The sequence below is a fragment of the Pangasianodon hypophthalmus genome, chromosome 8 (assembly GCF_027358585.1).
Source record: "Pangasianodon hypophthalmus isolate fPanHyp1 chromosome 8, fPanHyp1.pri, whole genome shotgun sequence".
Taxonomy (NCBI): domain Eukaryota; kingdom Metazoa; phylum Chordata; class Actinopteri; order Siluriformes; family Pangasiidae; genus Pangasianodon; species Pangasianodon hypophthalmus.
In genome coordinates, this window is record NC_069717.1 from 23685803 (window position 1) to 23703108 (window position 17306).

The following is a 17306-nucleotide window of genomic DNA, read 5'->3' on the forward strand; positions in this document are numbered from 1 at the left end:
ATTAGCCTCTAAATGCTTGCTGGGCTGCAGAGCAAGGCCAGCTGCTGTCAAACACACTAATCCAAATCCTCTCGTTTTCCCATGGAAACTATATTATGTGCTTGCAGTCTCGAGTGTTTCTTGAGAAAAGATGAATTAAGACATAGCAGGTTGGGCCTGTGAGGCAAACTTTCATTAGGTGCACGGTTCTGTCCAAACTGTTGCAAAGCAACTTTTCAATTATCATCACATAGGGTTGCTCAGTGTTGTTATGTATGACTGTATGCCTACAAACTGACTTATTACAAATAAAGAATGAGGCGAGAAAATTAATGAGCAGCTTCGGATTGTATGTGTCAAGTAGCACATAGGATTTTGTTTTCACAGGATTGCAGATAATTTCACTATATTAACATTTGAAATTTACACATTAGAAAGCTATAAAAAAAAGTGACATAAATGCAAGCCCATAAAAGAAACAGAAAAAATAAATGATTATTCAGAATATGAAAATTAGTTAATCTTGCTAAATCACTGAGCAGAATTGCAAGGACACATGCAGTGAGTAACTTGACTCTGATAACAAGTTTAGATTCAGATAACATTAACTTTCTTTTTTTTTTAGAAAAATGAAAGTTAATATTAATTGATTAATTGGTAGAATGAAATATTTGTGATGTGTTTATTGATTCTGGTGCTTATTTGTTGGGTTGCTGTATTTTCTTTATTCTCATGAGAAGTTGGTGGCTGTCTGCTGAGCTGATGTCACAAGGGGACACTGTTAGCACAGATACAAATGCAGTTAATTAGACAAAAAAATTCTGCGATCTCAAAAAAAAAAGCATAACAGTCAGGTTTTGCAGTTAGCTCCTAAAAATAGTGCTTCTCTGGTGTCACTCGAATGACAAAAATGATTAATGAAGTGATTCAGGTCTGACATGCCACACACAAGTACACTTTTACTTGTGAACACTTTTACTGTTAGACTGTTCTAACTGAGCAAATGTCAGTATCAATAAAAAGCAGTTGTTATACTGCAGCAGTGACAAATATACCCTGCATCCACGTAGGCGGTATTTTTTTTTTAACCTCATATATATTCACGGATCCTGCTGGGTAAGGTTCATGCAAGGTTCCTCGAACTGATTAAAAAACTTTTTCCCCCAGAGAAAATCTGAGAACCTAAACTTAACCTTTTGCTTAAAAGACAGTTGTTTGTCACTGTCAAGGCCCTCTGAGGTAAAAATAAATCAAAACACTGATGAAAATCTCTGGGTGGTTCAGGAACCCTCTGGCTTTGCTTCATCCTTTGATTGAAATATTTCACTTTCCCCTTGACTGGATAACATTGGCTGCCTTTTTTAGCTGCAGCAATGTTCATTGGTGGTTTTCAAATAGAAGCAAAACAAATCTGCAGAGCCAGCTCTACATGATAAATGACATTAGTGGCTGCTTTGAGCCCCCAGTTACCAATTTGATTTCAAATCCATACAGATTTGATTGGATATTTCATATCTAGTTAATAAAGTTTTTTCCCCATATTCTCCCCAGTTTGGTCTTGCCAATTACCACCTACTAGCGAACTCTCCCCATTACACTCCAGCTATCACCCAGAGAGGGGTGAAGGCAAACACATGCTTCCTCTGAGACACGTGAACGCAGCCACCACATCTTTCTCATGCTGTGTCGCAGGGCAGAGTAACGCACTCAGAGCAAAGTGCTATCTGCCCTCATCTGCATACATTAGCAAACAGACGCCCACAATTGTCACTGTGCTTGTTAGTAGAGAGAGAATGTCATCCCTCCCACCCACAGAGCACAACCAATTTTGTTCTCTTGACTCCCTTGATTTGTTTTTCACCTGAATCTTGTTGGTTGCTAGATAGCATTAGAGGGTGGAAAAAGATCTGACATGTTTTATCTTGATTCCATTTTTTACATCACAAAAACCTGCCATTTTAACAGGGGTGTGTAGACCACTGTGTCCACTGTATAGTAACAAATTGCAGTTACTTAAGTACCTCTGCCTAATTCTGATTTGTCATTAACTTACATCTAGCATATTGTCGTGCCCTGCACAAACTGGAGAGAAGAAAACGGCAGGAAAAACAGTTATGGCTTTGCTCCATCGCTGACTATGATTAGAAAGTACTCCAATTAGATGTGAATGTTGAGTTTCTAATTGGGTTGTTTCAGCTTAATGCATGAATAGACATCAAAGTCCTTTGTTGTTAAACTGAGATTATTTTTACCATTCTGTCCAAATGACTGTAAAACGAAAAATCTGAATAAAAGGCAGAATAATAATGTTATAGACTATAAAAAAACCATACAGACCATGAGAGAAGTCGTGAATTAATAATAAAGTCTTTACCAGTTTCAGAGGATGGTTCAGCGATGATTATGCGTATAAATTTCCCACCAGTTCCATCTATAATTCTCAGTGTGTATGCATGTTACATAACACCTCTTCAGTCTTTACATCTAAATTTCCTAAGGGTAGAAATCAATGCTGAGTTATAATCAAAGAGAACCTAAATAACATCCCATTTCTGTGCTGAAGCAAGACCTCAAATTATTATTGACAGCCTGATAAAATGTCATATTATCTCTGTCTCTCCAAACCCCAAGACGTTTGCAACAAAGGCAGAAACTGAGTGTGGAGGAAGAGTGAGTCTCCAGGCGAGCTTCCCAGTGCGGATTGTTATGTAACACTAACAAAGCGAAAGGCTCCAACTCTACACAGCCACATTTTATTACTACAACAAAACAAGCTGTGCTTCTCCTTTAATGCATGAGGAATAGAGTCACCTGAATGGTCCCACATGTAGCCTCACATCCCTCATATCCCACACTTCACACACACACAGGAACACACATTCTGCAGGCTCTCCTCACAGAGACTACTTAGCCATTCTTCTCCTTATTTCGTGTCTCGCTCAGCTGTAATTAAATACTATCTTTCTTTCTAGCAGAGCTCTCTATTTATAACCTCCCCAATCTTTCCACACCTACATCCTCCCCCTCTATCTCTCCTGTCTTCCGCCTACCCCACTGTTTCTGGCAGGCTGTAGGGTCAGGGTGTGTGTCTGTGTGTGTTTGTGTGTGTATGTGTGTGAGAGAGAATTACAAAGTGCAACGTGAAGTACGGAGGACACCCACACAGAGAGTCGATATTGTGCTTCAGATGGAAGTTTGGAGGTCACTCAGGAAGACCAGAGAGGAGAGTGAGGGACTCCACATGAAGAGAAGAGTGGGAGTAGAGAAACAGAAAGAGAGAGGGAAAATGAGAGAGAAAGAGAGATAAAGTATGTACAGGAGAGTATTGGCAAGGACAGGAAGACTGAGGAGGGGTTAGAAACATAAAGACAGAGAGAGAGATAAAGTGAGTGTATGCGTGTGCGTGTGTGTGTGTGTGTGTGTGAATGAGAGAGAGAGAGAGAGAGAGAGAGAGTATGTGGACATGTGCATGTGTGTGTGAGAAAGAAAGAGCGAGAGACAGAAAGAGCGAGAGAGAGAAAGTGAGTGTATGTGTGCATGTGTGTGTGTGTGTGTGTGAGAGAGATAAAGTGAGTGCATGTACGCACGCGTGTGCATGTGTATGTGAGAGGGAGAGATATAAAGTGAGTGAAAGTCTGTGTGTGTGTGTGTGTGAGGAAGAGAGAGAGCAAGAAAGAGAAATAGTTAGTGAATGTGTTTGAGAGAGACAGATAAAGTGTGTGTGTGTGTGTATGTGTGTGTGTGTGTGAGAGAGACAGAGAGAGAGAGAGAGAGATGGATGTAAAATCAAGTGAGGATACAGAAAGGTGAAATGTGATTTGCACTGAATGGCAGAGTGATAGATGGTGTGGAGAGCTGTGCCAGTGTGTGGGAGCTTCTGTAAGTAAAAAAAAAAAAGAAAAAGAGAAAGAAAAAAGAAACTAAGCATAGGCAGAGATGGATGGTCAAAAAAAAAAAAGAAAAAACAGAAGCAGTGCAGCACATAAAGGATAAAAGCATGTGAATGATGGTGTTTTGAAAGCAGGAGTCAGACAGACAGACAGACAGAAAGACAGACAAAATATTTCATATTAAAGAGAAGCAGTCGCCTGAAAGGGTGCGCTATTAAAGCTATTAAAGCACAGCTGCACACTTCTTCTGTGTCTGAACACACACAGTGACACCAGCACGCAGCTGATACAACGTCAGGCTTATTTCCTTGCTTCGATTATTTTCCAGTCATGGCTCAGATTAAAGTGTATTATACAAAAGTTCCGCAGAGGGTCAGATCCTACTATCTGACTTAACGAAGTGTGCAGTTTGGGGATATGAGACAATCTCAGATTTGTCAACTGATTTCTGAATGCAAAAGCTGGGAATTCTTTAGGGTTTCTCTCATGATCAGCAAGTGACATGAGCTTGTTTAAAGAAATCTGTGAGGTCTATAGTCAGTAACCACAGCTGTGTGAAAGAAATAGCTAAGTTATTCAGTCAAAAACAGCTTTTTTATTATAGCAGCCATTCACCTCATTTGTGTTTAAGAACACACCCCTATCTTCAGTGTTCAAGACCATTATTACCCACTCAATGCAAATCACACTCCATTATTTTTACTATTCAAGTGACCCACAAAAATTATGCTTCCTGCTGATAGAGGCATTACCATACCCCAACACACACTGTTCCTGCTGCTGGCTACTCAGCGGCTGTGTACGAGAATGTAGAGCGCAGGCGAGTGCCAGGCATTTCACCATATTTGGAGACGGATGTGAAGTTTTCTCACTTTCAGCTAGTCACAATGTCGTGGCCGTAAAACGAATCATAACATTTTATCCATGCAACATGCTAGTTTGCTCAAGCTGTGGAGCATAATTGCTTCGTTCATGTTTTATTGAATGGAATTCTGTCTGCTGTGTTGCACATCCGATATTCCACATTCACTAGGTTAAAAACCTCTGCAGCCACATGGGCCACAATGAGATAAAGCTCCATTAGCCATTATCAAGCTTCATGAAACACTGAGGCAAAACATTCCAAAAAGTCATACTTTAATCTCTACGGCTTTCACAATATGCCCTTATCAAACTCATTTATCAAGAGTAGCGGAGAGATTTAAATTTACACCTGGGAAAAAGTCTTCGGAGGCTGAAGCTTAAAATAGTAGTGGTCTTAAGCAGAGCTGATAAAAAAAGTAAATTAAGCACTGATGAAGACAACATGATTAATAACAAAGACAATGAATAAATTAAAAAACAAAGCCAGACTGTCTCCAAGGTAAAATTTTTATGGTAAATCAAAAGTGTGTGTTTTTTGATGGAAGGCTGCTTAATGAATACAAGTTACACTGTGGTAAGTTAAATACTGTCACTTGGAATCATCTGCATGTCCTTTTTCATTGAGTACCCAGTAGATTGCGTGACTGATGTGCAATACTTCACGAATCGACAACGATGCTTAAAATTATATGGAGACTAACTAGCTAAATGATTTCAGCTTTCATTTGCAGAAAAGAATCCACAGTTTTAACTGTCATTTCCTCATACACAGTGCTGTCCAAGTCTTAGGCACACAACTGTATGTACAACATCAGAATGGGGAAAAATATATAATCCTAGTGACTTTAACTGTGGCATGGATATTGGTACCAGATGGGCTGGTTTGAGTATTTCAGAAATTGCTGATCTCCTAGGATTATCATGCACAACAGTCTCTAGAGTTTACAGAGAATGTTGTGAAAAACAAAAAACATCCAGTGAGCAGTGGTTCTGAAGACAATAAAAGACGAGAGAGCTCTGAGGAGAATGGCCAGACTGGTTTGAGCTGACAGGAAGGCTACGGTAATTCAAATAACCATTCTTTACAACTCTAGTGAGCAGAAAGTATCTCAGAACACACAAGATCAGACAGATGGGCTACAACAGCAGAAGACCACATCAGGTTCCACTCCTGTCTAATCAAAATAGTTATCTGAGGCTACAAAAGGCACAAGCTCACCAATATTAGACTGTTGAAGATTGGAAAGATGTCACATGATCTTTTTCAGGTGTACAGGTGTTCCTAATAAAGTGGATGGTGAGTGTATATCACCAAAGAAAGTAATATATTAATGGTGCAATAGTTCAATTTTCTTACTAATAATACTAATAAGGGTTAGGGTTAGGGTTATACAACTATACTGTGGCCAGAAGTCCAGAGAAGCACTGCCCAAATTATTACTGGATGGATAGCTAATAAGGTCCTTATCCTCCTTGTTTCTAAGAAACATGCCAGCCAACAGGCTTCAACAAGGGCACATGGCAGAGTCTAGCACATAGCTTGGTTCTGACACATGGCTGGTTGTTTGGAAAGATGTGCTCTCATGTATTTTAAAGGAGACAGCTGGTGACTTCACCTGCTCGGGCTGATGGCAAAAAATAGTCCAAAAAAAAGTTGCACTGCAATAAGAGGCTAATGTTGCAGACCCAGAAGATGTTATGTTATATAAGAAGTACAAAAAGTAAACAAGTGGTCAGAGTAAAATTTGGATGACACCAAATGAACAAAGCTAATCACTCCCATTCTAAAAATAATTGCTTAGTCACTTATTAAAAAAAGAGAGAGAAAAGACACCCACTTCTTCCCCCATTATTTACCCCCCCACACATCTCTGCTATCTCTGCTTCACTCAGTTCTTTCTCTCTCTCTTTCTCCTCCCACCAATATTTCTCTCGTTCTCTGTGCTGTCTCTCGCCCACTGAGCTCTCACAGTTCCCTCGGCAACCGATCTCCTCCATGCACGAGAGAAATGCGTAATAAAGAGACTCAAAAGAGAGAAAGCGAGAGAGAGAGAGCCGCTAATATCTCATCAAACCTTACATATTCAACAGTTTAAGAAGCCAAGAGACACCATCAAGTCAAACACACACAGAAGTCTGCTCCCTGCCATGTGTGTGTGTCCAACTGTCCATCATCGTCATCAACAGATTTGGATATTTCTGATATGACTCAAATTAGTCATATTAATTAGTGGCCATTTTGTATGTGATTAAACACACACATGGGATTTCACCAAAAGCTTTAAATTTGGCTATTGGGGAATTCAGTAAGTACTGCATGTATATTTATTAAACTGTGAGCTGGGTTACTATCAGATGTTTTATTTTTGTATTCTACAATAATGAAAATTGGACAAAACAGATATGATTTGTCCAATAAGTGTAACACATGGGAGCTTGAGGTGATGTAAGTGAAGGTCTCTTCAGTAATGTTTTTTCAATCATCAGGATTGTACTATATAGGTTGAAAGAGTACAAGTCCACAATCATAATTCACACACTGGCAATCTGAGGGCTAAACCAGAATTACAGAAAAAAACGAAATTATAGAAAACAGGAGAATTAGAAACAAGCGAACTACAAGCAAGCCATATCTGTAGTCAGTCCAGCACTGACTGCTAGCTCAGGGATCAGGCAAGGTTACATGACAAATGTTTGATTTTACACCGACAAGCTGCTGAAGCAGCAGGTAGGCCTATAAAATGGCACCTGCAGAAGATACTGCTGAAAAAAGATTTTCATTAATGGTTGAGGATTCCTTTATTTGTCTTCGCATGAGGATGCAACAACTTAAACTAATTTTGTGTGTGAGACAGAAATATATTCTACTTTGAATGAAATCAAGGTCTGTTTGTGGGAAGAAAAGGGATTGGTTAAGAGTGACAAATCATAGCCGTGGGAACATGTGTCTTATTCCCACCCCCAAAGTGAACTGCGAGCAGATGTAGCCTGTGAGTGAGAGATAGGAAAGAGCGAGCGTGTCACTTCCCTAATAGCTTTGTATGCTCTCAAATCACAACACCTCACACATCCTGTTAATAGGCATCTCTCCATTCTGCATGGGTTTCCTCCAGGTTCTCTCCACTTTCCTCCCTCCCACCAAAAACATGCTGATGTGGATTGTTAGATTAACCCTAGATGTGAATGAGTGTGTAAATGTGTGTGCATGGTGCCCTGCAATGGACTGCTCTCCCATCCGGGTTCTATTCCTGCCTTCTCCCCAGTGTTCTTGCCTCATGCTCAGTGTTCCTGGGATTGGCTTCAGATCCACCACAACTCTGACCAGGACAAAGTGGTTAATGAAGTATCCCTTCATTTAAAAAAATATCTAGTTCAACATACTTGACCAGAAAATCAACTAAAATTTATTTATTTATTTGTAAAAAAAATAATACACCCAATCAAAAAATCCTGGTGAGCCTGGCTTGGTCATTCATGCCGGTCAGCAGTCAGGGTTTATGTGCCTGCTAATAAGTCAATCTTAGACTATTCTTCATTTAATACTCTAAACCAGATTAACTTTAATACTCTAAACCAGACTGAATTTCAAGAGTGTCGATAGGGACACTTGAATTTTAGCCCAGTAACCAGATTGTGGACCCATAATCTGTCATTTTTCTACACCTGGTAGTCAAGAGCTATCTTGGAAACAGAAAACATCACAGAACTAATTAGTCTGAAGAACGATGGCATTGAATGAAATATGTAAACATAAAAACTTCTGAATAAAATATACTACACAGATTACACTGTGCGGAAAACTGAGGAAGAAAAGTTAGTTTTTTTTTTATTTATGTGTGTCTTGTATTTTTATGTAGTCATATATTTTAAAACCCACAGAGGAAAAAAAAAAAAAAAAAACAGCTAAAACTAGAAAAGTGGCTCCCAGCTGATACAGTAAAATATATGTGAATTTTCATAATTGAACAACCACAATGAAAGGTCAAAGGTTCTCCCTCTCTCTCTGTGTGTGTGTGTGTGTGTAGAAAAATACCTTTGAGTCGGTACATGGAGGCTTGTGCATAATTTGAAATGATTTGGTTTGGTGGTTCAGGTTATCTATGTTTATGTCTGTGTGTGCTTGTGTGCATGAGTGTGTGTGTGTATGTGTGTGTTTGTGTGTGTATGCGCACATTTGCACACACAAGGGCAAGCAGATCAATTGGATGAGTGACGACCTGTGGCAGCAACTTCTCAATTCTCAAATAAACTGCTGTCAAACAGAGCAGTATATTTGCTGTGTAACCTGAATCCCCCTCCCTCCCAAACACACACACACACACACGCACACCATCAATATCACATAGCTGTGATGCTACTCGCTGAATACCTGCTGCATACTTCTATTAGCACCACTTAGCACCTTTGATGTGTAGCGTCAACTCTGCACTCGCTCTCTATCCACTACAGCTTGGGCAATACAGGCTTTCCAACAAAAACTAGCACACAGGACTCAACCAGCTAACATGCCCTAATCACTGCCCCCAAACATAAGGATTATCATCACCGTGATGAAAATGAAAGAATTAACCATAAACTAATATTAATTTGATTATTGTGCATCTGGATAATGAGATATAACTAATGAATATCGACTAGAAAGCATATGATGCTGTCGTTACGTAACTGACTTTTGAAAGACATGAATGAGTAATCTATCTCAGAGCTCTGAGAGGTGAGGAGGATGATATCTCTCTATAACTCCCGCTCACGCTCACACACACACACACACACACACAAACAGATAAGTGTCTGTGGGTGGGAAGAAGGGGGGGGAGCTTCGAACCCTCCATACTGCCAGAGGGAAATCTTCTGTTTCCACAGCAACAGCATTATTCACACCACACTTCGGTTTGCAGAGTGAAAAAAAGGACATAAACATTTTTAGACTCTCAATTGGCCAAAGTGGAAAATGTAATAAAGTAATGGACACAAGTTAACACTCTCTCTTGCATACACACTCACACACAAAATGACCTGCTGCACAGACCTAAAGTGAAGAAAGGCCTTTCTGTCAGCCTTTTGGATAATGGAAATTCTATGATGTGAGATAATACAGATAACACTCTGGTCAGGTTACTACGATCAGTTACATAATCAATGTTCTTTTTTTCACTCTTTTTTAATAATAATTAGATGCTAATAATAATAAAATTAATGAGGACCCACCAAACGTCCCCATAAGATCAAAAGTGTCAGATATTCCTAACCATCTGGGCAGATTCAGTCCCCACCAAGATATAAAAACATGCCCCCGTGCATGAACACACTCCCAGAAGTAGAACCGCAGCTGGCAATCTCTGCTATTAAAAAAATCCAACCAGGTCAGCTTGTATTGTGTATATGTTTTTTTCATATTTGTTTGTTTTCATGCAGATTTCTTTAGACTCACCACCACAAGGGGAAAAAAAATTGCAACTGCTTTATGTTGTGTTCATGTGTGCACGCCCAGCTTTGGAAATCCATTTGGCTTACATAATGTGCTCAGTGATAGTGAGTTCCAGAATGAAAAATATTTTGTTTGCACCAATTACTGATCATTTATCGTGCAAATGAACAAATGGGCACTCATCAAAAAAAGGAGAATTTATTTTTATATTTATTCTGAATCTCGTGAATGACGCTACTCACCCTCTGCATCAAACTGTGCAAGAAACTCAAATGAGCCAGAAAAACTGGAACAGTTTATGCCATAAGTCTAAAAGCCAGAATAAAAATCATTGTGCCAGCTTTTGTCTTTCCCTTTAGCAAAACATCATTCAGTACAATAAAAGCACCAGAGTGACTGACGTGTTTTAATACTGATCTGAAAATCAGGTTTGCTCTCCCTTAACAGTCAAAGTCATGCTTTGTGATGTATCAAATAAAAGAATACACATGGGACGGCATGTCTGAACTTGTATGTTCTCGTTTTTACTTCCACATACAGTGGCAGAACATTTCCCAACATTCCTAAGCACTTCTCAACTACAGAATCTCTAATGAACAAAAATAACATTTATATGTGCATATGCATATAAGACAAGAACAGTCCTATACTAAGGAACTTTTGCAATGATGTTTCAATGTAAAAAGGGTCGCAGTGTTTAGGTGGTTTTCTAATTCTGGATGAGCGACATGGACTCTGAACCACCACTGTCAACCCTCCACTGTCCTCTTGAGCAGCCTCAGGAACTGCTTGCTTTTCCTCTTCTGGTGCACGGGGTGAAATCGGGGTGTCAGTCACTGAACAGTCAGTCTCTTTACCAAGTTCCTCCTCTTTAACCCGGGCTCTCAACTGATCACTGTGTCTCCTGAATATGACATCTGTGTTCCATCCCTGAACCATGTATGACACTGGCCCTGTCTGCTCTACTATCATTCCCGAAATCCATTTATTTCCTCCTCCTGTGGTATTATGCAGGTACACTGCATCCTCCACAGAAAAAGGCCTCTCCACAGCCTGTTGGCTTCCTACGAACAGTGGCAGGGAGATCTGGATGAACAAAGTCTAGTTGAGTGCGTACATGTCTGTTTAGAAAGAGATCTGCCAGCGATTGGCCTGTAGTGCAGTTTGAAGTAGTGCGATACTGCATTAGGAAGAGTAAGATTCCAAGAGTAATCTTCCAAGTCCATTGTCATGTCTTTGTTATGGATTCCGCTCATGAAATGGTTGCGTAATGCCTTGTCCAACTCACAGCTCCGCCACCGTCTCATCAGCTCTTTGACTGCAATGATTAAAACGAATTCTTTCCACAATCAGCAAAGGCTTAGGCTCAAAATGACATTTTAAAGTGTCTACAATGTCTTTGTAAGACTTATCCTACGGTTTTTCTGGTTGTACCAAATTTCTCAGTAAACCATAGGTAGTTGCTCCCATCATCCTCAGCAGCATTGCAACCTGCCTCTCCTGGCTTATGTCATTTGCCACAAAGAACTGTTCCAGCTGTTCAATGTAAGCTGGCCAAGACTTACCAAATGTGCCACTTACCAAAATTGCAAATTTAATTCATTTAATACATCACATGCTTAGATTATTAAAAATTTTACTGATATGCAAAGAGCTGCACATTCCGTTCACTTTTACCCAATTTATCATTTTGCGTGAATTACTCATTTTGCATGAATGTTACTTTTTAATTGTGAGAATTAGAAGGTTAGAAATGTTCTTGGCTGGATTTCAACCTTTTGCCACTTATTTATTTTATACTACTTTTATAATGCAAAGTAAGGTCTTAGAACTAGGTTGCTTGTGCAGTATAAGGTCATTTTTAGTCAAATCTCTATTATTTTCTTACTTGTGTTTTGTGTTATTACTAATCCTTTTCACATACCCTTCTACATATCCATTCAAGCCTTTTACCCACAGATCTCTGTGTGAACCTTTTGCCACTTACTTATTTTATACTACTTTTATAATGCAAAGTAAGGTCTTAGAACTAGGTTGCTTGTGCAGTATAAGGTCATTTTTAGTCAAATCTCTGTGTGAACCTTTTGTGAGCAGACCTATCTCATACATCACTCATTTTGGGAGTACAGAACATGCCCTTAACTACAAGAATGGAAATGTAAATGGTTGGAAGAACTCTGAAAACTTGAGGTGGAGTTCTGGCCTGCTTTGTGATAGATAGCCAGACCCCCCACTAAAGATTCATGGTTAGGAGCTGACGGATAGTAGGGAGGAGATGAGGAGCTGGTGGTTGCAGAAATGTCATCATTAGTGGAGAACGTGAATTTAAAGGAAGTTTTTTGGCCCCCGTTACCCCACTGTCTCTCAGTTTGGCCACTTGCCAATTCCCACCAACTAGCTAACTTTCGTCACAAAACATAGCCACAACCAGGCAGGGTGAAGGCTAACATGTGCTTCCTCTAAGACGCATGAAGCCAACCACCATATCGTCTTGAACTACAGCTAAGTCACAGGACAGCTGAAGCACTAACTGTCTTTTTCCACATACGTGAGCTCATAGACACCCATGATAGGCTAGTGTTGCTCTGATTGACAGAAGACAGTGTATTGTCATCCCTCCCACCCAGACAGCATGGCCAATTTTGCTCTCTTGGACTCCTAGCCACAGATGGCTGTGGCATTATTGGGATTTGTATTGGCAATCAATGCTTTTCTCTTGTACCACTCAGAAGAATGTGGTACTTCATGCGCTTAAGGCACGTTCTCGTGTCCTTCAGTTATTTCATATCTCCATATTAAGGATGGCTCTCATACAAAGTTGTTGATTTTTACAATACAAGTGAACAGGATTTGTTTTAGCAGTGTGTAATGCTACTGACCAGAGAAAACTTCATCCGTCTGTCTGAAGGTTTCCATTAAAACACTGACACGACAGAGCTTTGGGCTACAAAAAACTCCATATTTGGAACCAGGGAAACAGTTCATAGATCATCTTCCTGTAGAGCCAATGGAGCACTTACGCATTCACAAAGTGGCACTGTGTGGATTAGATCTAAAATCTCATCCAGCATTAGAAGGCACCAGTAAAGGGATAAGTCAGGTTTCACTGAGTTATAGTGAAAATATATAAATAAAGACAGAATGAGTTTGACCACAGGGTGGACTTTAATGCATTCTAAGAATAGTCAGCGTCACCCATGTGACTTCAGCTACACCAGGACACACAACACAAACTCATGTTATTGGTCTAACTGCTTATGTGTGTTATAAATGATGATACGATGAATTAAAGAGTTTCCAGTAGCCTGCAAGACACACCACACTCAGTATGATTAGCTGTTTCAGATCACTTGACAAAAACATGAGTGTTGTAAATGTGATTTCAGCATAATTAAAGGAAATTTCTGGGATTTTGCCAAGCCTTTTGTCCAATAGAGATCATTTTGTTGCAGGGTCTATATGAGGTATGAAACATTGCAACTGTGGATAAAGAGGCCAAAATGTCAAACACAGGTGTTTGCTTCAGGTACTGACAGGTATAAAGGGCAATATATTAAAAATGCATGCTGAAGGAAAATACTTGCAGACTGAGTCACTGAAAGAGAGATGTAAAAGAAAAAAATGCCATAGCTCTTATCATAGCTCTCATAAAGAGATTGGGAGGGAATGCTCTGACACCAGTGATAAAACACAGTGTTTGGGATTCACTGTTAAACAGCCTGTGATGTAAATCTGGTTGTCCACATGCACTCCCCAACCAAATACTGAGAATAGCAGTGAGTGGGAGGAAGGAAAAGGAGGGACAGTGTTAAAAATAGAAGAGCCACGAGTTAGCAGAGAGCCTATAGTGAAAATGCTGACGATAAAAGCTTCCCCAGGTGGAGACGCCGACGATAATTCTGTAAGCTCCACTAATGCCTGGGCCACACTAGAGGATAATCAGGCTGATCTTAAGGCCAAGTACCCCCTTACGACAACCATAACAGGTTTCCAGATGTTATGCTGGTCTTAAAATATCACCTTCCTAGATTATATTGCGGTGTGACGTGTGTAAAATTCAATCTTAACCTCTTCAATCTACTCCAATCGTGACTGCCACAATCACGCATGATTAAAATGACTTGACGTCCTCTAGTGTTTTGTGTGAAAACACAATATCATGTGTAAAAGACAACCAATAACAGCCACACTGAACTGTCATCCTCCATGTTCATTTAGATCTAAAGTCACATTTGTTCATTAGAGTTCTGAGAGTTAGGAACACTGGTCGGGATTGATTTGTGAGCTTAATCTGAAAGTTTGTAGTGTTTTACTCTGAGCTAATCTTGTTGTGTAGGGATTTGATTCAAGACCAAAACTCTGTGATATTCATCTCATTATATTTGTGGTGTTTTACATTCTTAACGTTGACTAGAATTATACTAAGGGTGCCAACACACTTAGTCCAAATACATGAATCTGTACCAGGATCGGGCTTGTTTTGGGAAGGGTGTCATCATCACAGGTTTGTCTTCACACATATTCCTTCTGAAGTCATCAATCTGGGTTCTGTGATCAAAGACAAAAATAGAGCTTTTTGCAACAAACACTCATTGTGGTTTTGGTGGAAAAACAAGCATGGTTACACACAAAAGAACCAAATCCTCAATGTTAAGTATGGTGCAGGATCTGTGATGATCCTAGACCGCATGAATTACCAGAAGATTTTAAATGACTGATTCTGCCTTGAAGCTACAGCTGGGTTGTGGTTGGATCTTCCAGCAGGCATATGATCCAAAACATACATCCAAAACCACACAAAATAGTTCAATGACCACAGAATGAAGCTTTTGACATGAACATTGAAAACAAGTGAGGTGAACTGAAGATGACAATCCACAAGAGAGGACCCTGAAGGATCTGTTCTCAGATTCCTTGCTCTGTAAAGGTAGCTTGAGGTCAAACTTCTACAAAACTGAATATATTAGATGGAGGGGGGACATAAAGCAAAGTACAAGCAAGTAACACCTCTGTGCCACACTAATTCATGTCCAGTCTCAGTAATTAAGCACTCCCATCCTCTCACATGTTGTATGTGTTTTACTGTGTGCAGGTGAACCTATAGAGAGACAGTCACACCCAGTTTATGCGGTGTAGGATGAAGGCTGGTTTATACTTCTGTATTGAAATGGATTTGCGTATTTGTGCTGCCACACAGAGAGGGAGTTTATGGGTAAAAGTAGCTTGCAGAGGCACAGTGAAGGGAAGATATGCAGTCCTCCAGAATCCTAACAGTGTGATGTGTGTATCTATGGTGCTGTGCAGCAACCAGCCTTCAGATGAATGCTGATAGTTTGTTGTAAGGAGGTGTGTCTGTGTGAATACCTGGAAACATGATGAGACGTTGTGACCCCTGTTGTGAACCACAGGATTTATCAAGGATTTCAGGGTAATACTGCCAGTATAATTCTTTAACCTGAGGCCAACCTGGAATCGTTCTGATGCAGTGCTATAATGAGCACAAAGTAGCTGGTGATGTACATATATATGCTTCACGGTGGTGCAATGCACCTCTGTGCTGTAACCATAGTATGCATTACTCTTTCTGAATCCTGAAGCCTGCTGCATTACACAAAGAACAAGTATGTATTCTGGCCTGAATGTTGGTTGGTGACTTACTTAATTTTGGTCAAGGGGAGAAACATGATGCGCTACATTAGAAACTTATCATATACTCATTATTCTGATCCTTATTCTGCATTAATGCACTTGATTATATTATGTTATAGTACCTTTTTTATCTAGTCAGATTTTAAGAAATGTCACCTGTTTTTCGTCAACTGTCCAGTTTCGGTGAGCCTGTGCCCACTGTAGCCTCAGATTCATGTTTATGGCTGACTGGAGTGGAACCTGATGTTGTCTTCTGCTGCCCATCCACAGAGATTGGTTATTTGAGTTACCATGGCCTTTTTGTCAGCTGAAACCAGCCTGGCCATTCTCCTCTGACCTCTCATCATCAACACTTTTCCACCCACAAAACGGCTGCTCTTTGGATGTTTTTTGTTTTTCATACCATTCTGTGTAAACTCTAGAAACCAGAGTTGAGATCATCAGTTTCTAGAACGCTCAAACCAGCTCGTCTGCCACCAATAACCATGCCATGGTCAAAGTCACTGAGATCACATTTTTCCCCATTCTGATGTTTGATGTGAACATTAACTGAAGCTCTTCACCTGAATCTGCATGATTTTATGAACTGTGCTGCTGCTACATGATTGGCTGTCTGGGTAATTATATGAATAAGAAGGGGTAAAGTTGTTTGTCGTGAATGAACATACTGCATATATAATTATATAGCAATTATATTGCTAACAAGCACTACTCACAGTTTTTGAAACTCTTTAGTCCACATACAACACTGTTATGCCAACTGTGTGAGACATTTTGAAATATATGCAAAATTAGCAATTGTAGAAAATTGTACACAGGTCACAGATTAAGTTTTAGTGCACAGAGAAAGAAAGAGAGAGTGAGAGAGAGAGAATGAGAGAGAGAGCCTCAAGAGCACTGCATCTCTTATTACTATGAACTGCTCTCAGCTCTAGAGATTAATGAAGTGCGTGGACATACGTTCAAAAGGGGAAGTGATGAGTAATAAAAAAATTGCTGTGCTGCCGTTGGTCAAAGAACATTGAGGGAGACTGCTACACGTTTATGGTCAGTTGACCAATACACGTTCAGCAAGAGCCAATGCCAATATGGATTGCAATTGAAATGCATTATTTTAATTATTTAATTATTTTATTTATTTTATTATTTTAATAGATTAAATTATTTAATCTTAAACAATATTAAAATTCATATTGTTGGCATACTAATTAAACATTTCCATTTCAAAATGTCATGCTAAAACTAGTCATAACACAGGAGCTATATTTTTGTTACCACTGTGCAATTTAATTACTTAGCTACAGTCGCTACCTTTAATACGTAATGGATCACTGTCATATTGATGAAACAAAGAATTGTAAGATTCTTTTGCAATCTGAATAGGTATTTGGACTGGCAAGATGCAAGCATGCAAATAGCCGAAATACGCATGTAAGTTCCGTTAATACATTTGGAACAACAGTGCTGCCCCATTTAGATCCAGAGTGATTATTGCA

General features: G+C 39.6%; 1 protein-coding gene across 8 annotated transcripts in view; it reads right to left on the reverse strand.

Moving 5' to 3' along the window:
- The window catches only part of iqsec2b (IQ motif and Sec7 domain ArfGEF 2b), a 51280-nt gene that overhangs the window by 25044 nt on the left and 8930 nt on the right, over positions 1-17306 (reverse strand). For 6 of the 8 annotated variants that reach the window (XM_053236200.1, XM_053236201.1, XM_034306520.2 and 3 more), the window contains one exon: positions 14626-14709. The exons of the other annotated variants lie outside the window; for them this stretch is intronic. In XM_053236200.1, the coding sequence (XP_053092175.1) occupies positions 14626-14709 (84 nt within the window). The remainder of the gene's footprint in view (positions 1-14625; positions 14710-17306) is intronic. 8 annotated transcript variants of the gene reach the window in all.